General features: G+C 55.2%; 1 protein-coding gene across 4 annotated transcripts in view; it reads left to right on the top strand.

Annotated features, from left to right (window-relative positions):
- AGPAT3 (1-acylglycerol-3-phosphate O-acyltransferase 3) overlaps positions 1 to 22,465 on the top strand; it is a 64,178-nt gene that overhangs the window by 41,184 nt on the left and 529 nt on the right. For 3 of the 4 annotated variants that reach the window (XM_036445693.2, XM_036445692.2, XM_036445691.2), the window contains exons 2-8: positions 13,807 to 14,033; positions 15,175 to 15,344; positions 15,900 to 16,061; positions 16,888 to 17,041; positions 17,542 to 17,644; positions 19,524 to 19,599; positions 22,248 to 22,446. In XM_036445693.2, the coding sequence (XP_036301586.1) occupies positions 13,856 to 14,033; positions 15,175 to 15,344; positions 15,900 to 16,061; positions 16,888 to 17,041; positions 17,542 to 17,644; positions 19,524 to 19,599; positions 22,248 to 22,446 (1,042 nt within the window). In that variant the 5' untranslated portion in view covers positions 13,807 to 13,855. Of the gene's footprint in view, positions 1 to 3,950; positions 4,098 to 13,806; positions 14,034 to 15,174; positions 15,345 to 15,899; positions 16,062 to 16,887; positions 17,042 to 17,541; positions 17,645 to 19,523; positions 19,600 to 22,247; positions 22,447 to 22,465 lie in introns of those variants that run through there. The other variant, XM_036445695.2, reaches the window with a different exon arrangement.

Below are 22,465 nucleotides of genomic sequence, written 5' to 3' on the forward strand. Positions count from 1 at the left end.
GGGTCTGCCTCACCGCGCAGCCGCCGCCCACCTCGCCAGGGGGGGCACGCTGCTTTCTCGCCTGTCCTTGGACGTTTCCTCTTCCAGTGCTTGTCCTGGCCACTACACAGTCCCTGTTCCACTCATGGGAAGAGACCCCGTTGGAAAGACCCCGTTGGAAGCTAGTTGTGATCTGACGGAGGACTCCGGCAGCCCCTGCCACACCCTGCTGAGCCCCCGCCCTCGCTCCCAGTGCTGGGAACTGGGAGAGAATGCCAGGTCTGGTTCCTCAGGTTGCAGAGCTGTCCCCTCCCCAGTTAGGCCTGACTCACAGGGTGCCTTTTCAGCTGCCACACTCCCCGTTGGCGGGGTGAGTGCCAGAGCTGGTGTGGCCAGCCACTGGGTGGGCTCACCCCGCCCCGCCCCGGCTCCCCGGCTGAGACCAGCAACCTGCTCGGCTCAGGAAGAGCTTCGCTGCTGAAGGGGCTGCCAGCACCCGGTTAACTCGAAACACTTAGGAAAAGGCTCGAGGACTCCGCTGGGAGTTGGTTCCGCTAACGGGGTCAGTGGGAGAGTCCTCGGGAGGCAGCTTCCCGGGTTCCCTCTGCCACTGCTGACAGCACCGCACCCGTGGCCGCCCTGTCTGCGTTTCTGCGGCCAGGACTCTCGGCAGGTCCTCCTTGTGCCTCGAGTGAACCTGCCACAGCGCGGGGCTGGGGTGGAGAGGCTCTCCCAGCGGCGAGGGGCCACACGGAGCCCCTGACCGCCACCTGCAGGTCTTTGCAGCCGCCGCCTCGGGGCGCATGGGCCAGGGGCAGAGCCGTGCTTTTCTCAGGGGGCCTCGCTTCAGACCTGGCGGAAGACGTGTAAGAAGATGTGGGCCCAAACACCAGCCACACATCCAGCGTCGCCTGCAGGTCACTTTCCCTTTTATCCAGCGGCATCGCCAGCCACTGCCTCCAGCTGCGGCGGTGTCACACAGCGCGCTGTGAAACGCACCCCGGGCTGTAATGTCCAAGTGCGGCTCTGTACGCGGTGGAGCAACAGCGAGGCCAGCACAACCCGCTCGCCACGTGCTGCCTGGCATGAGCCAGAGCCGGTCACACCCGCTGGGGCTTCCCCGTCCAGAGTTCGCCGTGTGAATGCATTACTTTACCTTGGCCCAGCCATAGGCTTGGTGTCGGTGTCTACGTCACGATGTAGGAAAACCAGGCAGAGGGAGCGAGGCCCAGCTAGAGGGACCCGTCATTCCGGGCGCGTTCCCCACAGGGCGGAGCGCGGGGTGCTTCGTGCGAGGTGGCCGCAGCGGTCCTCCTGGGTGACAACTTCCCAACAGCGGGGCCAGGCGGAAGACGGAGAACTCGGGGTTTCTATGCCAATTAGAGGGAATTAACAATTAAAAGCGATTAAAATTCTGAATGTTGCGGAAGTATTCCTGAATCGGTGGCATTTTTCAGAGACAAGCTGCCTGTGTCTTTGGAAGACTGACTTGATGCAGAGCTTGCGTGCCTGTCTCCCAAGCACTGATGGCTCTGAGGTGCCTTTGTTGACCACTTAATTGAAGGCACTTCCGGTGCCCGCGAATTCTATGTTTTTAGTTTCATTTCATCTTGGAAATCCCTAAACTTAGTGCAACAGGTGATCTACCTCCTGGTAGTGTTCCGAAGACTTTATACATCCCCGCTCCTGCCTCCTGTCTCCTAACCTCCCTCCCTCCCTCCCCCTCCCACGACACCTGCAGGCAGGAACCCTTTCCCAAGAGGAGTCCCAGTTCCACGAACTTGTCCCATTGCTCGGTGGCAGAATGCTTGTCTAACAGAAAGAGCCGTTTTATCAGAGGAGAAGCCCATGGAGCGACAGCCGTTGGCATCGCCCGCCATCCCGCATGACGCACACGCCAGGGCCACTGGCACAGGCCAGGCATCGCTGCCGGCCTGGGCCTGTGGGCAGGCTCGGCCTGGGCTCAGACAGTGAACACACGGGCGTTGGTGCTAGGGCTTCTCGTCTCCGTCTGCCATACACGACTCTTCGGAGCTTTTCACTTCAAGGATACTGTTTTGTTTTTAGTGGCGTTTTTATGATTATAAAAGTAATCGTTATTCCATGCCAAAAACTTAAATGAAAACCAGAAAAGCATTTTTTTTTTTTTTTAAGGCCATGTTATTTCATTACCAGACTTCCCCAGGTGGTTATGTTTAGCCTCTCCCGGGTGTGTGTGTGTGTGTGTGTCACGACGTGTGTACCTCTGCCCGCCAGCCGTGCAAGCAGTGTTCACGTCACCGAGGCCTCGGTGCAGCCAGGCCCTGAGGGACAAATGCACCTGGAGGCGGTGCACCAGGCTCACCGAGGCCGCCCTGCGTCTCCGCGTGTTTGGTATCGTCCATCACCAGCCGCCTGCTGGGCATTCACCTTCCCACCTGTCTCCTGGTCCTCACAGGTCTGTTCCTCACCCTGAACTCGGGGCGGGCGGGCGTGGCCTCTGGGGGTGGCTGGAGCACCCTGTGCCCAACGGCCATGCAGAAGAGCCATCTCCAAGGGCTGTCACTTCCCTTGGTCTTTCTCACCCGATGGCAAAGTGCATTCGCCCATTTTCTGTGGACCGAGATCTCAGGGAAGGAAGTTACCTACGGAATTTGAGGGATATCTTTGATTATAGAGGCATATGCCAGGTGCCACTCCGCCCAGCCCCCAGCACAACCCAGACACTTCCGGAACCCACGGTCTCTGCCCCCGTTTGACTGGAGGGCCCAGTGGTGGGTGGTCTTGGGGACAGAGACTCGGAGGCGCAGGCTGTTGCTTGGCCCTCGGTGAGCAGCGTCTGCTGGGCAGCACCAGGGCTGCTACAAAGCGACCTGGGCACACGCCTCCAGGTGCCTTCGGCCAGTTCCTTCATGGAAACAGGAAGGGACGCTGCGGTGAGGGGTGCCAGGTGCTGCGTGCCCTCGGCCAAGCCAGCTGTTGCGCGCGGTCACCGGGGAGGCCACCAGGGCCTCACCTTGTGAGTTTGCTGGTGTTCCATGGGTATCGGTGGACTGAGTTGTGCACTGTGCGTTCACCCCGATTTCTCAGAGTGCCGGGCGCCATCCCGGGGGACAGGACAGGGAGGCTGTGGAAGTTGTCTCTGAAGGGCTGGGTCACACTTTGCAGTTCTTCCTGGAGACACCCCCCTCCTTCCCCGGGCAGCGGTGTGTTCCAGGGGGACACTGGTACTGGGTTCTAGACCAGGCATTCCCTGTGCTTACTTCCCAGGGAGGAGACAGGAGAGAGAGTCCATCCTGGGGAACGGCTCTCCAGGCTCAGAGTGAGGAGAAAGGCCGGGCCAGGCGGGCGGATGCTCAGCTGATGGCTAGGGACCTCCCCTCTCCTGGGGCCAGGCCTGCAGCGGCCAGCCCCCGTGTCCTCCTGGAGTTCACAGTCCTCTAGGGCAGTCTCCTGTCCCCGAGGCAGCCCAGCCCGCCCAAGCCTGGGCTTTTCATCCTTCTCGGGGAGCCCCCACCAGCATGGGTCGGCGGTGGCTCGCCGAAGGGCGTGTGGAGAAGAAGGGGCTGCGCGGTGGTCCTGCTGTGAGGGTGCTGGCGGGAGCAGCAGCAGCCGCTCACTCAGCACCGTTAGGAAAGGAGCGGCCGGAAGAGTTCTGTTTACGACCAACGTGGAGGGCAGCAGGCGGGGTTTCTGGGCTGCCATCGCGTTGTGACCACTTTCTCACAGAGCTGGAGCCCCAGTGCACGGGTGGCGTCAACAGCTGGGCCCGGGGCCTGGAGGGGCTGGCCAGGCTGCACTGAGAAGGGGCCCCCGTGGAGTTTGAACCCTGGCGTGTCCTGCCTCCCTCAGCTCTGCCGGCCTTTCCCTCTCACCCCATTCTTCCGTTGACCTCAGCGCCAAGCCTGAAAGTGAGCTTGCAACACAGCGGTGCCCCAGGCCCTAACATTTCACCGACTTGGCAGCGCGCTGTGCCCCGTTGGCTCTGTGACGGATGCCCAGAGCCTGCTCAGAAATGCAGGCTCGGGGGGCCCCTCACAGCTCTGCGGCCCACGGACGGTTTTCCGCTCTGGAGGTCCATGCTGAGAGGGCCTGGGCTGTCCGAGCGTCCTGCTGGCTGAGTCCCGGGAGGGACAGAGGTAAGGGGCTGTGGTCTGGGCTGTCCCCGTGGCCGCCCTGCAGGGTCATGGGGTGGGGGAGGGGCAGGGCAGCGGCCAGCCTGGCTGCCGTGGGTTTTCTCTGGCTTTTGGGAAGGAAGTCGTGGGCACAGATGCCTGTGGGAAGGCAGCTGTCTCCCTAAGCAGGTTCCCCAGAGGGGTCACAGGAAGAAGGCTCTCTTAGGGGCCAGGGATTCCTTCTCTTACAACGTCCCGAGGTCACCATGGAGACGGCTGGGCATGGGCACCTGTGCCCTGAACCAAAGCAGCCTTGTTAGGGACAAACCCAAGTCAGCGGCGCAGCTGCCCCCTCTCCCCGGACTCCATCGTTTCCTGGCTCTCCTGGAGAAACTGAACCCGCCGGAGGGGAGAGAGGTCACGTCTGGCCTCGGTGGCTGCTCCCCCACAGGCCAGCGGGTCCTCAGTCCAGACCCCTCCTGGTGCCCCCAGGGGGGCAGGAGGCCCCTCGTTGCCTCTGTCTCATCCTCACGACCACAGTTCAGAGTCTGCGTGGTAGGTTGTTGTGTGTCCTTGAAATCACAACCCCAGTGACAGTGTCATGAACTGGAAGTTTGCTTGGCTCTATTCTTGTTGTAAGGGCGGGAGTGACAGGCTCTCTGCACTCCCAGGAGGAAGTGGATCAGAGCGGCCGGCAGGGCAGAGCAGGGCCGGCCCTGGGGGTGGGTCGGGCGAGGTGTGCGCCATGACCTTGAACTGCCCGCGTCCAGCCCCTCGGGCCAGACCGCTCCGTGCTCCAGGCTGAGGAGGGCACCGACCGGCGGCGGGAAGTGAGGGAGCGGGCAGGGCCTTGCCCCCGGGTCGAGGGTCACGCCGCATGCCGGTTGCTGGGCAGATGGCAACACACGTTTGCTAACTGCCGGCAAACCTGTGGGCACACCGCGTTCACAATGGCAATCTCTATTTCCATTGGATCTTACGTTTCCTGGGTCTGAGTCTTGCTTTTGGAGACCATCCTGTATGTTAAAGCGTGTGCATCTGAGATGTGCCGAGTTTACGTTCGGATGGGAGCTCCGATAAGAGGCAGGTGCTGAGTGACAGGTGACCCTCCTTTCCATGACTCGGGGGTCAGGGCTGCGGGGGGGACGGTGAGGGACGTATGGGGGCACTCCCACCGCTGTGAGCAGAGGCCAAGGGTGGGTATTTGAAACCCAGTTTGTTTGTTCCATTTTGGATCCCTAACTTAAAAAAAAAAAAATCTACTTATTAACTGTGTGACTCATAATGCCTCTTTAACGACAAATGTGACATTTTAAATCTTTGTCAGCGCCTTGGTTAAGGCTTGTTTCTCATGATAAAAACCACCCTGATTACCGGCAAGTTCTAGAGTGCGAGCAGGTGGCGCTTTCTCAGGACTCTCACTGTGTGTGTGTGTGTGTGTGGGGTGGGTGTCACAGAGGAGAAGCCGATAGGAGGGTGAGGGAATCCCCTCTTACCCCTCCCGCGCCCCCCCCCCCCTTGCCCCAAAGCTCTGCAACTTCACACTCACTCTCCCAGCTGTGCACTCACCTGGTCTCTGCTGTTCCAGCCGAAATGCTCTCAGCAGCCTCCTGGATCTGCCCCTGAACCTCAGGGCTCAGTCCCGCTCTCTGCAGGCCCCGTCTTGCCCCCAATTTCTTGATAGCTGGCTGTCCTGTGACTTCAGGTCTCCGATGGGGCTAAGGAAAGTCATGAACTTGCACTTTGCTTGGCTCTATTCTTGTTGTAAGGGCGGGAGTGACAGGCTCTCTGTACTCCCGAGAGGAAGCCAGGACTCCCATGTAATTTGTGAATTTGAGAAATTCATTGTACATGCAGAGAAGCATGTCAGCCACCAGCTGGCTGATAATCACAGAGCAAACCTCCATCCATTTCTTGGCGAGTAAAACGTTGTTATTACAGCGGGCGGTTCATTGTCACAAAATTAGGTCTAAGTCAACTTAGCTGTCACTGGTGTGTGTGTGTGTGTGTGTGTGTGTGTGTGTGTGTGTATGTGCATGGTGTGTGCTCTGGAACTCGGCCCCCACTCCTGTGCTGTGGCCCCACAGCCCCTTGGGGTGCGCAGTGCCCGCAGTGCCCTGCAGGCCAGAGACCTGGCACAGGTCTGTTGTGCAGTCACCAGGTCCCGGAGTTTTCCACATCTCCCTGCCTCCCCCTCCCCGCCGCCTCCTCCCCTCCCCTCTGCAAACACCAGAACAGCCCTGAAAAGGCAAAAGATTCTGGAACTCGGAGAGAGGGGGTAGGTAGGGTGTGAGGGGTCCTGGAGGTGCTTCACCAGCTGCCTCCTCACCTGGTGGCACCTTGGCTCTGTGCCCCCAGGGTCCCCACATCCCCGCTGTCCACAGACTGGAGCAGGCATGCACCCTCCTACTAGGGTTCTGCAGTTTTGCTTTTTAAGTATTTTAAAATATATATATTTTTTGTTGATTTCAGTGAGGAAGGGATAGGGAGAGAAACATCAATGATGAGAGAGAATCATTGGTTGGCTGTCTCCTGCATGCCCTCTACTGGGGATTGATTCTGTAACCCAGGCATATGTCCTTGACCAAATCAAACCTGGGATCCAGTCTGCATGCCGGCACTCTAGCCATTGAACCAAATTGGCCATTACTTAAAAAGATTTAAGCACGGTTTTTAGAGAGAGGAAGAGAGAGGGAGAGAGAGAAACGTTGATGGGCTGCCTCTTGCACGTCCCCTACTGGGGATTGGGCCTACAGCATAGGCAGGTGCCCTGACTGGGAATCAAACCAATGACCTCTTGGTTCATGGGTCAAAGCTTAACTACTGGGCCATACAACCTTCATTACTCACTGGTGGAGCATATGTCCAATGCTAAAAGATTCACTTAGTCCAGTAGTGGTTTTAAGTTAATCTTGTATTCTATTTATTGTAATCGTATCTGAATGCAATGGATATACCAATTTGCCCAAGTTGAAATAAACAAACATGAGTACATATATGTGTGCATATATGTGTGTGTGTGTGTGTGTGTGTGTGTGTTGTTCCTTAGCCTCTAGCACTGTGCAGCCCACGCACAGCCTCCACCACACGGAGGGCCATCCCTGTGCAGGGGCCCGGGGCTCCCACAGCCTCTCCTCTCACTGGTTCACACGTCTGTGCAGAGGCAGGACCACACTCTTAATTTTCTTCCTTCCTTCCTTCCTTCCTTCCTTCCTTCCTTCCTTCCTTCCTTCCTTCCTTCCTTCCTTTCTATTTTTTCCTCCCTTGGGTTTTCTTTCTCTTTTTCTTTTTAAATTTTTTTATTAATTAAGGAATCACATATTTGTCCTCAACCCCCATTCCAATCCCCCACCTCCCCATTCATGCCCCCTCCCCGCTATTGTCCTTGACCACTAGTTAGGCTCATATGTATGCACATAAGTCCTTTGGTTGATCTCTCCCTTTTACTTTATTTTATTTATTTTATATTTTATTGATTTTTTTTACAGAGAGAGGGATAGAGAATTAGAAACATCGATGAGAGAGAATCATCGATCAGCTGCCTCTTGCACAGCCCCTACTGAGGATGTGCCCACAACCAACGTACATGCCCTTGACCGGAATTGAACCTGGGACCTTTCAGTATGCAGGCCAACGCTCTATCCACTAAGCCAAACCGGTTTCAGCTATCTCTCTCTTTTATTCCCACCCTCCGTTTGAGGTCCAACAGTCTGACCCATGGCTCCTTATCTCTGGGTCTGTTCTTGTTCATCAGTCCATGTTGTTCACCACACTCTTGATTTTCGAGGCTTCGTGGTATGTTGTGACCTTACGTTGGCCTCTTCCTTGGTTCTTTGTCATGGTTTCCTTGGCTGGTCTTGCCTGTTTGTTTTTCCATATGAACTGTAGGATCTATATGTCTAGTTCTGGGGGCAGGACTATTGGGTTTTTAATTACGGATCAATTACATTTATAAACTAACTTAGAAAGTATCATTTATGTATTTCTGTCTAACAAACCGCCTCAATATGTAGCAATTTAAAGCAACCATTGTTTTGTTGGCTCACCACCCCGGGCTCTGTGGGCTGGTTCCTCTCCTGGTCTCACTTGCAGTCCTTTGCGTGGTTGTCGTCCACGGGCAGCCGGCCTGGGGCTGTGGGTCCATCTCTGCTCTGCAGGGTTCCGCGGTGGCAGGCTGGCCCCAGCCTCCTCCCCCCGTGGCCCAGGGGCGCTGGGGAGGCTGCACGGCCTCGGAAGGGCCAAGCTCTGGAGTTCAGGACGTTCCTCCCACCACATCCCATTCCTGAGCCCTGAAGCCAGCCAGGGCCCAGGGGCTGCAGTGGCCCACGCCTGCCAAAGGCACTGGTGAGAGCAGGGAGGGCAGTTAGGTGTTGCCACCTGTTGCTCAGTATTTTTTGATTCGCTTAGTTCTGCTTTTGTATCTTGCAAGCTATTGTAAGGTTTCATTGCATAGGCTTTGTTTCATTCTTCTGAAGTTTGGGAGTAGGTGTTTGGTCTTTTTATTGCAAACGTATACACTGCCTCCTCCACTATGCCTTCTGCTTTTGTGTGTTTGTGTGGATCCGTGGCTGCATGGACATCCTCCTGGCCGCTGAGTGCTCAGACTCTGAGCTTGCATCCCACTTGCAGGAGAGGAAATCCCTAGTCCTGACTTCCAGTGCTCCCCCTTTCTGCCTCCTGGAGAGGGACAACAGAGCCCCCAGGAAGCCATGCACCGAGGGCGGAGGAGTCCCCGCAGCCCGGGCCCCACGTGACCCTGTGTGGCCGAGCTCCCGGCTGCCCGGAGCTCCCGTCTTCAGTGCCTGGCTTCCTGGGCCGCTCCGTTGTCCCAAATGACCATCGAGGTCCAGTGACCTGGAACTGTCAAGTCACTGAAACTGTCCTGAAGTAAACTCTATTGTCATCGTCTCTTCTAGTTACTTCAGTTAGAACTAGTTATTGAACATTATGAGAATGTTGATTTCTATCGATACATGTTTTTACTGATATATTGATTTTAGAGAGAGAAGAAGGGGGGGAGGGAGAGAGAGAGATGATAGAGAGAGAGAGAGACATCGATTTGTTGTTCTACTTACTTATGCATGTGTTCCTTGGTTGATTCCTGTCTGTGCCCCGGCTGGGGATCGAACCCACAACTGGTGTATCAGGATGACGCTCTAACCCGCTGCTGCACTGCCCGGCCAGGGTTCTGCATGTTGTATTTCATTCCTCTCAGTATTGCTGCCGTTACTCACTGTTTACAGTAGCATTTTGGTTGCAGTGGATTCTCTTGGATCTAAGGATTCAAACCTGCTCTCTGCTCATAATGATGTTATTTCCCCGTCATGATGTTCAGACTTCTTGGTGATTCCAAAGACTGATGAGGCTGGACTGGCAACAGATTATTGTTAGCAAAGAAGTATGTCATCTTTTTCACCATTATTGAAAGATAAGATGGTCCCCGTGAGTGAGTTGACCCAAGAACTAAAGCTAGAACCTTTAAACCTCAAAAATAGGATCCATCTATTCTAAAACTTCAGTAAATAATACCTTCGCTGCTTTCCAGCCTTCTTAAGTAACACAGTGAGCGTGGTACAGCCCTTTCTCGGCATTTTAGTGAGGTCAGGGTGGGCCACAATTGTTGTATTATGTTCTCATTCATGATGTCATTGAGGTGCTGCTGGGTCTGCAAACCTGCTCCCCAACGCTGGACCCCCTCGGAGATGGTGCTGATGGAGTCACCAGCTTGTCTCTGCCCCTTTGTGCTGCTGTCAGCAGGCTGTCTGCCTCCAGCACCCTCCTTCCCCGTTGTGTAATCTGGTGCTTCCCATTGGCCGTGGGCCAGGAGACCACCCAGTCACGCTCGTCCAGGCTGTGTTTGAAGCGAGAGTAATGGAGAGCAATATTTCAGTGTCCTCTCCCTTCACCGACCACTGTCTCCTCAAGGTCAGACCGACTGCGGGAAAGACCACACGGACAGGACCAGGTGAGGGGTGCTGTGTGCTCAGCTCGGAAGGGGAATTGGTCCCTGAGAGGCCGTCTCCCCGGAGCTCAGGAACCAGGGCCTCGCCTCAGGTCACTGACGTGGCGGCCCTGGCACTGGCCAGCTCCTGCTTGAGCCAGAGAGAGCCACGTGGCTGTGGGCAGCCCGGGCATTGTAGGGGATGGTGCAGCGTCAGGTCCTCTCCGCTCTCCCGCTGTCTTATTATTTATTTTTAAATATATTTTATTGATTTTTTACAGAGAGGAAGGGAGAGAGATAGAGTTAGAAACATCGATGAAAGAGAAACATCGACCAGCTGCCTCTTGCACACCCCCTACTGGGGATGTGCCCGCAACCGAGGTACATGCCCTTGACCGGAATCGAACCTGGGACCTTCAGTCCGCAGACCGACGCTCTATCCACTGAGCCAAACCGGTTTCGGCTCTCCCGCTGTCTGATTGACGCGCAGTTGGCAGAGGCATGAACGGCACCCAGATGGAAGGGCTGACATTGACCTCGCGTGTAAATGAAGGAGCCGTCCTCCCCATGCAGAGAAAGCCATTACCTTCTCTGCATTGAGCGAAGCCATGGAGACGCCTGGCCACACGCTGGCTAGTGCGGAGGTGGTGGGCACGTGACTTCCTTTTCCATCTCTGTGGAAAAGATGTGCTTTCCACAGAGACCCGCAGGAGTCTCTGAAGGTCAGACCGTCTGACCAGCTAGTTCTTGAGGTTGAGAGCGACAAAGGGGCCAGGGCTGGGGAGAGGGTCCCATGGGCATCTGGTGATGGACTCCTAGGCAGGGGACGGGCTCACCCTTGAGCAGGGCGAGGCCTGGTCAGGGTTCACTGCCAGGCTGTGGGCCACCTGAGCAGCAGGGCCAAGTTTACAGAGGACATGGGAGGGCCCTGTGCTCTTCCCGGAAAAGGCCTGAGTGCTAAAAAGAAGTGAATTCCTTTCATGGGGCGCTGTCACGGTACCACAGGCGGGGACATAAGCAACAGAGATTCATTCCTCACTGTCTGGAGGCTGGAGGCTGAGGTCATGGTCATCACAGGTCTGGTTCCCCCTGAGGCCTCTCTCCTCGGCTTATGGACGCTGTCCTCTCCCCGTGTCCTCACATGGGCGCCCCTCTGTGAGCCTGTCCTCATCTCCTCTTAGAAAGACATCTGTCCAATGGGATTAGGGCCCTCACCAGTGACCTCATTTAACTTGGTTACCTTTGTAAAGACCCCATTCCCACCTACAGCCACATCCTGAGGCCCTGGAGTTAGGGCCCCAGTGTTTCTTTTTGGGGGGACACAGTTCACCCGTAATGAGGTGCCAGGGTCAGGTCTGAGAATGGCCAGGCCTCCTGGCTCCCAGCTCTCCCCTTCACCGCCGGCCTTGAGAAGGAGCAGTGGGTGACAGGGGCCACGGGTGCAGAATTAGCAGAAGCACCTGGAGGGACAGCATCGGGCCGTGGAGGGTCCCGCTGCTCAGGGGCGCTGCAGCTGGGAGGTCTGGGTCTGTGCCCAGCCCTTCCTGCCTGGCTGGGACTCTCTCTGGCTTCCTGGAGCCGTGCCTCGGGCTGTGAGGCTCACCTGTTGTAAAACTATTTTTAGCTCGGCCTTGGCCTTGCTGAGCCACCTGGCTCACTCCCCTCTCTGAGTGGCCAGCAGCCTGTCCCCAGGGGGTGGGGGTTTGTGAGTGGGGGTGACACCACCCTGCATCTCCCTTTGGGGAGGGTGATCATGCAGCTGAGAAGCTGGGGTCCTAGTGGCTTGTACTGGGCCCACAGAACCCAGGCGGCAGCCACCTCAGCCGGGGAGCAGGCCGCACAGGTGCCAGGCTCCTGGAACAATCTAAGCCTGTCATCTACTGACGGGACTTAGAAACGGCTCAGGATCAGGTTTCCTCACCGTCTCCGAGGACGAGGACGGCGTCTGAGCATTAATGAGCAGGCCCTGTGGACGGGCGGGCCGGCTGTCCCGCCTTCAGAGCCTGGCCTGGCTCTCCTCTCAGGTACAGCGGCAGCAGAGGCTTCCCCACGGTGCGGGGCCTCCCAGGCTGTCCTCCAGGGTCACGTGATGGGGGAGGAGAAGGGCTGGGGTCCAGGCCTTTTCTCAACGGAACCCTGTCTTCACGCGTCAGACACAGAAATCAGGAGCAGCTTGTAGCCAAGGGCTCGCCTTGGCCTCACCCCTCCTGAGCTGCAGGCTCTCTGGTCCTCAGTTTCCCCAGATGTAACACAGGGAGGTCAGAGGCCAAGAACCTGCAATATTGAAATTACGACGTTCTAGTCATCTGTCTGTGGAGTCTTATCTGCTGTTGGTGGAAGTGGGTGTTGGCAGGGTCCGTTAGTTACTATAATCATTGCAGTGGTCGGCACACTCATTAGTCAACAGAGCCAAATGTCAACAGGACAACGATTGAAATTTCTTTTGAGAGCCAAATTTTTTAAACTTAAACTTCTTCTAAGGCCGCTTCTTCAACAGATACTCGCCCAGGCCGTAGTATTTTGTGGAAGAGCCACACTCAAGGGGCCGAAGAGCCGCATGTGGCTCGCCAGCTGCAGTTTGCCGACCACGGCATTAGAATAACGGATTGTTTTCTGATGCTGCGTAACGAACGAGTGTCCCCGGCACAGTGCTGTAAGACAGCACGAGGCCTTCATTGCCCTCAGCTCCTCAGGGTCACCCCTGCAGGCAGGCCTGGCTGGGCGGGGCGGTGCTCACGGGCTGCGGGCATCTGAAGGCTTGTCTGGGCCTGGAGGGTCAGCGTCCATGCTGGCCTCTCTCCTGGCACAGGTCTGGCTCCCTCCCCATCCAGCACCCCCTGCTCCAGTGCCCTCCCCTGGCAGCTGCTTCCTCTGAGCCAGCCAGGCAAGGACCCCTCTATGACTCGGCCTGGGAAACCCATGGCACCGTTTCTGGCAGTCAGTTATTCTCCAGGCACAGGGATGCCAGGGGCTGGGCGGCTGGTCCAGTGCGCTCAGCTCGCCAAGTGTGGCAGGGGCAGGCCTGCAGGGCGCTCTGCAGAGTGCACGCAGCATAGTCACATGCCAGCTGGGACTCGCCAGGGCCTGAGTCACAGCTTCCCCGTCTCTCTCCTCGCAAGGGGATTTGTCGGGCAGCACCCAGAGCAGGCACAACCCCAAAATGCGAGCTCTGGCTTCACCTTCAGAGCTAAGAATTGCACGTTGGAGAGAAGGGGAGAAACACCAGTTAAATTCTTGGAGGAGTTGGCGCTTTTGGGTTAGAAACCAAAACAAAAGCCTTTTAGCTTAAAAAGGTGCACAACAGCCTGGCAATTAAAAGGCATTCTGTGTCTTATTTCATGTGCAACTTAATTTTTTAAAATAAGATGCTAAAAAAAAGTTGAAATTACCCACAATGCCTTTACCTAGAGATCATCGCTATTTATATTTGGGTGCATTTCTTCTAGTCTTCTTCCTTTCTTACGTGCCTGGTATGTGTGGTTCATGTATGTGTATGTGGTGTGGTGTGGTGTGGTGCGGTGTGTATGTGTGTGTGATGTGTGGTGCATGTGTGTGTGTATGTGCGTGATGTGTGGTGTATGTGTGACTCATGGATAGATGCTGCATGCCGGGTCCCTGTATGTCCTGTGCTGACCTGTAGAAGCTCCTGAGCCTGCCATTGGTGAGCCCCTCCCCCTCGGGCTGCAGACCTGGGCTCTGAGGTGGGGACCATGGGCTTTCCTTCCGCTTGCAGCTCTGGACTCTGGGCCCTGGCTCACGCCCTGACTGCTGTCCCTGTCCCTGTCCCCCCAGGACGGCTGTTCTCAGTGAAGGACCTTGCTCTCGCTACTGAGGAGTGACCATGGGCCTGCTCGCCTACCTGAAGACCCAGTTCGTCCTGCACCTCCTCATCGGGTTCGTCTTCGTGGTGAGCGGGCTGGTCATCAACTTCATCCAGCTCTGCACCCTCGTCCTGTGGCCCCTGAACAAGCAGCTGTACCGCCGGCTCAACTGCCGCCTCGCCTACTCGCTCTGGAGCCGTGAGTACCGTGCGCACCCACCGCTGGGCCTGCTGCTGGGCGGGGCCCTCAGGAGGCGGGGGGTTACTCACGGGCATGTGCAGAGACACTCTGCCCACACTCGCCGTGAGGGCCAGAGGTGGCATTCCGACCCCTGGCCTCGGGCCTGCAGCGGTGGCAGCTGCGTGAGGTTTAGCTTTGGGACTTGGAAATAGAAACTCAGCCCACTAATAGCAGCCCTCGAGGCCAGTCTGTCCCACTGCTCCTGGGCACCCTCCCCCTCTCTCGGGGCCTGTCATCCCACCTGCCTCTGTCACCTCTCTGAGTCACGTACCTGTGTGCGGACGTGCATGTCTATTACCTGTGCCCTTGTGTCTGTGTGTTTGTACATACGAAATCAATCGTGGGCTGTCAGATGGACAGACGAAAGCTGTGAAATGGAGTTCATGTCACGTGCTGTTCTCCCAGTGGCCCTGTGAGGAAGCCATTCTTTAAAAAAAAAAAATTTTTTCTTTATTGATTAAGGTATCACATATTTATCCTCAACCCCCCAGGAAGCCACTCTTATCTCCGTTCTGTAAATGGGGAAACTGAGGCTCAGAGCCCCGGCTCCAACCACTGGGCTGTCTTGGAAGTGTTCCCTGGCCTCCGTCCCCAAGGGTCGGTGCCCTGGGAAAACAGAGAGGCTGGGGCTCAGCACAAAAGGTGCGGGCTGTGCTGTGTACCTGCCTGTGCCGCCCACTCAGCCATGCTGCTGACCACAGGATCCGGCTGGCTGTGCCCACACCCACCCCTCCCCCATTCTGTGGATGAAATGGGCGCTATTCCAAAAACCCACAGCACATGTGGAAATATTAACTGGACACAAGATAACTATCTAAAATGCGAGTTTTCCTAATTCTTTTTCTGCTACTTTCTGGCAGTTTCATTTGTCTTCTCCACAACTTTTGCTTAGAGAAGGTAATCACAAGTTAGGAAAACTTATTTTATTAAATGTAAGCCACCCGAACGAACCCATGTGTAGCCCAAAAGCGCATTCCGGATGGAATCCCGGAAAAGCCCGCCCGCGGGCGGCAGAGCTGGGCCTGGCCTGTGCTCCCGCCCCAGGGAGGCGGGCCGGAGCGCGCTGCATGCCCACGCCCTGCCCCCCGTGTGCCCGCAGAGCTGGTCATGCTGCTGGAGTGGTGGTCCTGCACGCAGTGCACGCTCTTCGCCGACCAGGCCACCATCGACCGCTTGGGGAAGGAGCACGCCATCATCATCCTCAACCACAACTTCGAGATCGACTTCCTGTGCGGGTGGACCATGTGTGAGCGGTTCGGGGTCCTGGGGGTGAGTGATGTGGGGGGCCCAGGGAGGTGCTGGCCTGGCTCTCTGGGGCCCGGGCTTCCTCTCCTCCCGTTTTAGCTCCTGGCCCCTGAGCTGGGGGTCGGGCACATGGCTGGCCTCAGGTGCCTCGATGGAGGCTGCCCAGGCCTCCTGAGGTCGGCTGTCCCGCCTCTCCTCTCCTAAGCCTTACTGTTACCCTGCGAGTCCCCAGAGCCTCCGTGAGCCGCTGCCCGGTGCAGTGTGAACACCCGGAGCCAGGCCCAGGGCTCCCACCACGGTGGGCACTGTGGGTGGCATCCCCGTCCTCCTCTGGAAGGCCTGGCCTTGCAGCCAGTTCCCGTGGCTGCGTCCTGGGCACCCTCCCTCTGCCAGGCCTGCGCCCTGGTTTCCTCATCTGTAGGAAGGCACGCCTGTGCTCTCGGGTCAAGCTGGTTCCAGTGGCCCACACTCAGAGTCAGGGTGCCCCTGTGGTCAGTGTAGTCACAGCCACCACGCCAGGCCCTGGGCGCCCGGGGCACCTCCAGCTGAGAGCGCACTACCTGTCCCTCCTCCCCGCAGAGCTCCAAGGTCCTGGCCAAGAGGGAGCTGCTGTGCGTGCCCCTCATCGGCTGGACGTGGTACTTCCTGGAGATCGTGTTCTGCAAGAGGAAGTGGGAGGAGGACCGGGACACCGTCATCGCAGGCCTGAAGCGCCTGGCCGACTACCCTGAGTACATGTGGGTGAGTCCGTGCACACACGTGGCCCTGGCAGGGAGGCTGCGCTAGCTGGTGCCACCTTACACGTATGACCGTGACCTGCATCACGAGTGGGAAGGCCAGGCCGACTCACAGCAGGGCCCAGGGGCCACCTGCTCCCGCTGCCCCCATTGAGAGCCAGAGCCGGGAGAGGGCGGCACCTCCCTGCACAGCAGAGTGGGGTCCCCTGAGAGGAGTGGGTGCCCAGGCAGCGCCGGCCGAGGAGCCCCCTCTGCAGGGAGGGCCTTCTTTAGAGGTGGCTCCAGAGCGACCCCTAGTGACCTGCAGGTCTGGGTGAGTTCATCCTTCAGGGCGGACAAGAGTCACAGGGCACATGACCCAGGACAGGGGACGCGGGACACCACCTGTAGCAGCAGCCGGGGCCCGGAGCTGGGGGGAGGGACTCCAAGCCCCTCAGATGCGTTTGACGACACCCGCCAGGAGTCACGGTGTCAGGCGGCTCAGATCTGTGTCCCTGTCGCGCCTTCTTTCTGGCCTCAGAGCTGCCTCCTCACTGAGCGTTTCTACGTCGTGTGTTTTCCGCTCCAACCAGACGGTGCTGCCCGGGGCCTCCATGTGTCCTCCTTCCTGTTGCTCTGAGAATAAGCGCAGTGCTGTTGGCTGCTGGGGAGGGGCTTTGTGTGGGGGGAGGATTTTAGGGCAGGTTGTAACCCTAAAATAAAAGGACATTTCCAAGTGCCTGTCCCTGGAGCAGCGCTGTCATTCCCGCCGATCAGACAGCAGGCGTTCGCTGCCCGGCCGGCTCCCTGTGCCCGGACGCCCCTCCAGCCCCTGCCCCTGTGTCTCCTAGTTCCTCCTGTACTGCGAGGGCACGCGCTTCACCGAGAAGAAACACCGCGTCAGCATGGAGGTGGCCGCCTCCAAGGGGCTGCTCCCCCTCAAGCACCACCTGCTGCCTCGCACCAAGGGCTTCACCACCGCGGTCCAGTGCCTGCGCGGGACAGGTAAGAGCCCGGCCCAGAGCCGCCACACAGAGCGGGAGGTGACAGCGGTCCAACGCCACGTGAGAGAATCACATGTAAACTAATGTAAGCTACAGGACAGAGAAGGGAGGACCGTGTGAGCGGAGTTAACACGTTGTAAGATCCTGGTATCGTTTCTGAGGTGATAGAATGCTAGTTAGTGGGAAAGTAACTAAAATAATCAAAAAGTATAAACCTGAAAACCTTATAAAGGGGAAAATATATATTCAATATATATATCTTACCCCAGAAGAGGCAAGATGAAAGAGAGGGGCAGGGAGCCGTTAGAAGAGGCAGAGAGTGGATTTAGATGCACACACGCCAGTAAGCAGTCAGTGAGCACAGGAGGTGTGGTCAGTTAAATGCCCAACCAAACGTGGGGAGTCGGCAAAGAGAACATGACCCGCGTGACAGCCGCTGGGCTCTGTGCGGGGCGAGGGGTGAGCGGCAGCCCGGCTCACCCTGCACCCCGGCCCCCGCAGTCGCAGCCATCTACGACGTCACTCTGAACTTCCGGGGAAACAAGAACCCGTCTCTGCTGGGGATCCTCTACGGGAAGAAGTACGAGGCGGATATGTGTTTGAGGTGAGCCCCGTGCCCGGCGGGCACCCCACCCTGCCCGGTGCCCCCCACCGGGCCGTCCCAGCCCCAGCACACGGCTCCCCTCACCCTGTGGCCTTTGTTGGCACCTGTGATTTCAGCCCAGAATTTAAGGGATCGGAGTCTGTAGGAGTCCAAGGGAGGAGGGTCCGTCTTGGGTTTCACACCGAGTGGCTCCCGGAGCCAGTGAGACGCGACAGAGGGAGGCACCAGGTGTCCGTGCTGAGCCGGGCTTTGTTCTGAGAGGCAGGCGGGGCCTCTCCCGGGAGTGACCTTCATTCGCACAAGATCAAGGTCAGCGACCAGGAGAGTGGTCCCCGGATGGCGACTGCACGTCTCATGGCCAGCTTTAACTCTCCAAGTGTCTCTGGCTCATGAAGAGAAGATAATTGATCCCTGAAATACCTTTTAAACTTAAAGCAGTGGAGATTACACTGTTAGTAAAATGGTGTTGTGACTTTGATTCCAGCTCAGGACAGAAGCCCAGGCAGGGCTTCCACGGCCGCCTCCTGTCTGGGTCTCCCGGGTTGAACGGCCAGTGACACCCCCCCTCCCCATGTGTCATTCAGATTTTCCCCAGAGGCTGGCCCTTCCCTGGTGTAGAGACCACACAGACAGGCTCTGTGTTAGCGCCCTGGCCTGCTATCTGACCACAGCGACTCCGTCACCATCCTGGCCAGTGTGATTGGCCAAGCCTCAGACAGGCCTCTGCATTGCCATCTGGAGAGCTTGACCAGCACAGCTTTTAAAGAAAATATCACCCAGACGTGGCTGGTGGTCAGTTGTCAGAGCGTTGGCCTGTGCACCAGAGGGGTGCAGGTTTGCTTCCTAGTCAAGGGCACATACCTGGGTTGCAGGCCTAACCCACATACATCCAAGTTCTCAATGTTTAGAGCAAAAAGTCTGAGAGATCTTAAAACAGGACATGACCCTTCACCTGGCTCTCCTCTCACTGTGGGCCCCTCTGAAGTGGGCAGCAGGCCCCTGTGGTGAGTTATTCTAGCTCAGGTGTGCTGGTGATCTTGAAGCACAACAGTTGCTGTGAAAGTGGTTCTTCATGCCAGCCGGTTTGGCTCAGTGGATAGAATGTCAGCCTGCGGACGGAAGGGTTCTGGGTTTGATTCTGGTCAAGGGCATGTACCTTGGTTGCAGGCTGGTCAGGGCCCCTGTTCGGGGTGTGTGCAGGAGGCAACTAATGGATGTGTTCCCCTCACATTGATGTTTCTCTCTGCCTTTCCCTTTCTCTACCACTCTCCCTAAAAACCAATGGAAAAATATCCTCTGGCGAGGATGAACAACAACAACAAAGAAAGTGGTTCTTGTCCTGCTAAGCTTCCAGGTGGACACCTCCTCTCACTGGGCTGGCGATCTAGCTGGTGATTAGGCTTATAAATAAGTTCGTGTCCTAACCGAAGTCAGCTGTTTGCTCATTGAGATTAAAGTTCTAAACCTCTGTTGTTTTTCATATTTGAAGCAAGTAGATTTCATTTGTGAAAGACACAATCTTCTTTCCTAATAAAAGACTCCAAGTCCTAATTATTTCCAAAGAGCAAACTGATAAGAGAGACCAAACCTCCTGCTGAGGTTAATACAGGGTCATCTGGGGACCCCTTGTGACACCCTCCCCCTATCCCATGGACGTAGAGGCGGCGTGGCCCCCTCCGCAGCGCCCTGCAGGCCCGCAGAGCCCACGCCATCTCTGGGGGACACCCAAGGAGAAGTGACTTGAATGCTTGTGTGTTTTTGGGAAGTGAGAGTGAGCAGGAGCAGGCTAGCAGGTCACCCCGATGCACAGGTGTTCCCCCATTTTCAGTTTGCTGTCACCTACGCATTCACCTTGCTCTCAATCTTCTTCACGAAACAGGAGGTTCCCTCTGGAAGAGATCCCGCAGGATGAGAAGGAAGCGGCCCAGTGGCTCCACAAGCTGTACCAGGAGAAGGTAAAGGCGAGCTACAGGGCTCTCAAGGCGGCAGCCGGCAGGCCGGCTCCCCATGGGGCAGGAGTTCCCAAATGCTTCTTTCTAATTCTTTCCTTTCATTTTTCTCAGCTTTGAGAAATTAACAAACTAGAGGGAAATATAAGGGCAACAGTGCTTATGTAACTATGGCGGATAATAATTGATCACATTTGTTCCATTTTTTCATGTAAAAGAAATTATAGATATATAACATATACATATGTGTATATATATGGTTTGCAAGAAGAAACACACTATAGATGACAAGATTCATATGATCACACCCAGCCCCACCTCCATTCTCGCATGACATGCCTCATTCCTGACTCTTAATTCTGTTTTATTTTACATACACAAATATACAGGACACTAGATTTTTGTTTTCTGAGGGAGGCTTAGATAATCAAAAAATCCTTTCAGTATATAATAAATATTTTTGTTATATACTATTATAAAATAATAAATGCATTGATGAGCTTGCAAAAAATAAGGGAAATCTCTAGGAATAAAAAAAAAAGGAGATGGATGCCCTAGGCAGTTTTATTCAGTGGTTGGAGCATCAGCCCTTGGACTGAAGGGTCCTGGGTCCGATTCCCTCCAAGGGCACATACCTCAGTTGCAGGCTCAATCCTCAGCCCTGGTTGGGGCACCTGCCGGAGGCAACCAATTAATATGTCCCTCTGTGTGTCTTTCCCGCTCCCTTCCATTCTAAAAACCAGTGGAAAAATATCCTTGGGTGAGGATTAACAAAAAAAGATGGAACTGAGACCCGCAGTAAGCCTGGGGCTGACACAGCCACATTCTCCTGGTGGAGTTTGCTGGTCTCCTTAACCCAAAGTCTGCCTGCCTGGAAACAGAAGGCAAGGGTTTGACCTTATCCAAGGCAGAAGTTGGAACTGGAAATGCTACTTGAAGCTGGAGCCCTCTGAGAGCTTTACCCTCAGAAAAGTTAAACTAAAAACATTGACTTTCCAGCACAGGGAAATGACTGAGCTTTCCTTTCTTGGTCTCAAAAAGTCCCCCTGGTAAGTCACAATCACAAGCCTGCCTGCAAACAGGTTTGGGGTTTGAATTTACACTCATAACATAGTTCAAGAACAAAGAGAAAATATCAACATAAAAAGTGGTTCCAGGCAAATCTCTCTGGAGTTCCTGGGAGAAGCATAGGCAAAAATGGAAGAACATGACTCCAAACCTAAGCTGTCCATGATTAGCTCAGGTAAAACTATGCTGGAGATGAGCTCAGAGCCAAAATCCATCATGGGCAAGACAGACAGAAAAACAAAACCCTCCAAAAACCTCAGCTAAGGGAACTATCAGACATAGACTAAAACCAGTATTTTTGAAATGATTAAGCACAAAAGAAGGAACTGAAAAGAAAAAAAGCAAGACCTATGGAAAAAAATGAGTCAGATTTGGGAAAAACCAAGCAGAATTTACAGGCATGAGAAATCTTGTCACTGATAGTAAAATCTTAACAGATTAAATACCAGATGGGATACAGCTAAAGAGAAGTGAGTAGGAAAGATTACTCAGAATGAGTGAGGGAAATTACTCAGAATGCAGCCCGGAGGAAGTGTAACTATGGAAAAAAAGGCTAAAATGTATAGAGAATAGACTGAGAGGTCCAGTAGGTAACTGTTAAAAGGTCCAGAGAAAGTAGAAGGAATGGTGAAAGGCAGTTGTCACAGCTGATAACCATAAAACTGCTAGAATTGATGGACATATTGAATAGATTTCAATAGGTTCATGAAGTACAGTTTGAGATAAAATAAAAAGGAAAAAAAGTTCATCCCTGCTTGGCAATGAAATTCCAAAACACCAAAGACAAAAGGAGATCTTGGAATCACCAGAGAGAAAAGACATACTACCCACAAAGGAATGACCAGGAGGTTATCAGAGACATATCTCTTACTATGTATCAGAATTTTTAAAAGTATTACATATTCTATCCTCTTAATAACCACACACAATATTATACATGCACACACATGTACACACAAAACATAGTAAAGCCAGAGGAGAACAAATAAAAATAGCATAAATGATAGGAATAAAAAAGGAATAAAATAGGAATAAAAAAGATGACCCAACCAAAGAGCAGAGAGTGAAAATAATATGCTTTATGCTCACACATTTGAAAACTTAGATGAAACATATAGTCTACACTAATAAAAGGGAAACATGCAAATTAACCATCACTCAGCTACACCCACAAGCCATGCCCATCAGCCAATCAGGAGCAAATACGCAAATTAACCCAACCAAGATGGCGACCGGCCACAGAGCTGGAGAAAGCAGGAGGCTTGGGTTGTCCTGGCAATGGAGGAAGCCAAGCTTCCTGCCCACCCTGGGCATGTGCCCTGACCGAGAATTAAACCATGACCTCCTGGTTTATAAATTGATGCTCAACCATTGAGCCACACCGGCTGGCACAGGTGTTTTTACAAGCTTTTGGTACAAACAGCCAAGGTCTGTGGGAAGGTCATGCCCTTTCGTCTCCCGCCCACAGTGCACGATTCTCCAATCCCCAGGGTGCTTGCCAGGAGAAGCTGTGTTTCCATCCCCGCGTGCTCCCTGGGTACGAGCACAGCATGTAATGACACCGCTCTTCCTATGGGCTCTCGCAGGACGCTCTGCAGGAGATGTATAACGAGAAGGGCGTGTTTCCGGGGGAGCCGTTCAGACCTGCCCGCCGGCCGTGGACACTCCTCAACTTCCTCTTCTGGGCTACGGTTCTCCTGTCTCCTCTGTTCAGCTTTGTCTTGGGCGTCTTTGCAAGCGGCTCTCCCCTCCTCATCCTCACGTTCCTGGGCTTCGTCGGGGCAGGTAAGGAACATGAAGGCTG

This window comes from Pipistrellus kuhlii, unplaced genomic scaffold (assembly GCF_014108245.1).
Source record: "Pipistrellus kuhlii isolate mPipKuh1 unplaced genomic scaffold, mPipKuh1.p scaffold_m20_p_2, whole genome shotgun sequence".
Classification (NCBI taxonomy): domain Eukaryota; kingdom Metazoa; phylum Chordata; class Mammalia; order Chiroptera; family Vespertilionidae; genus Pipistrellus; species Pipistrellus kuhlii.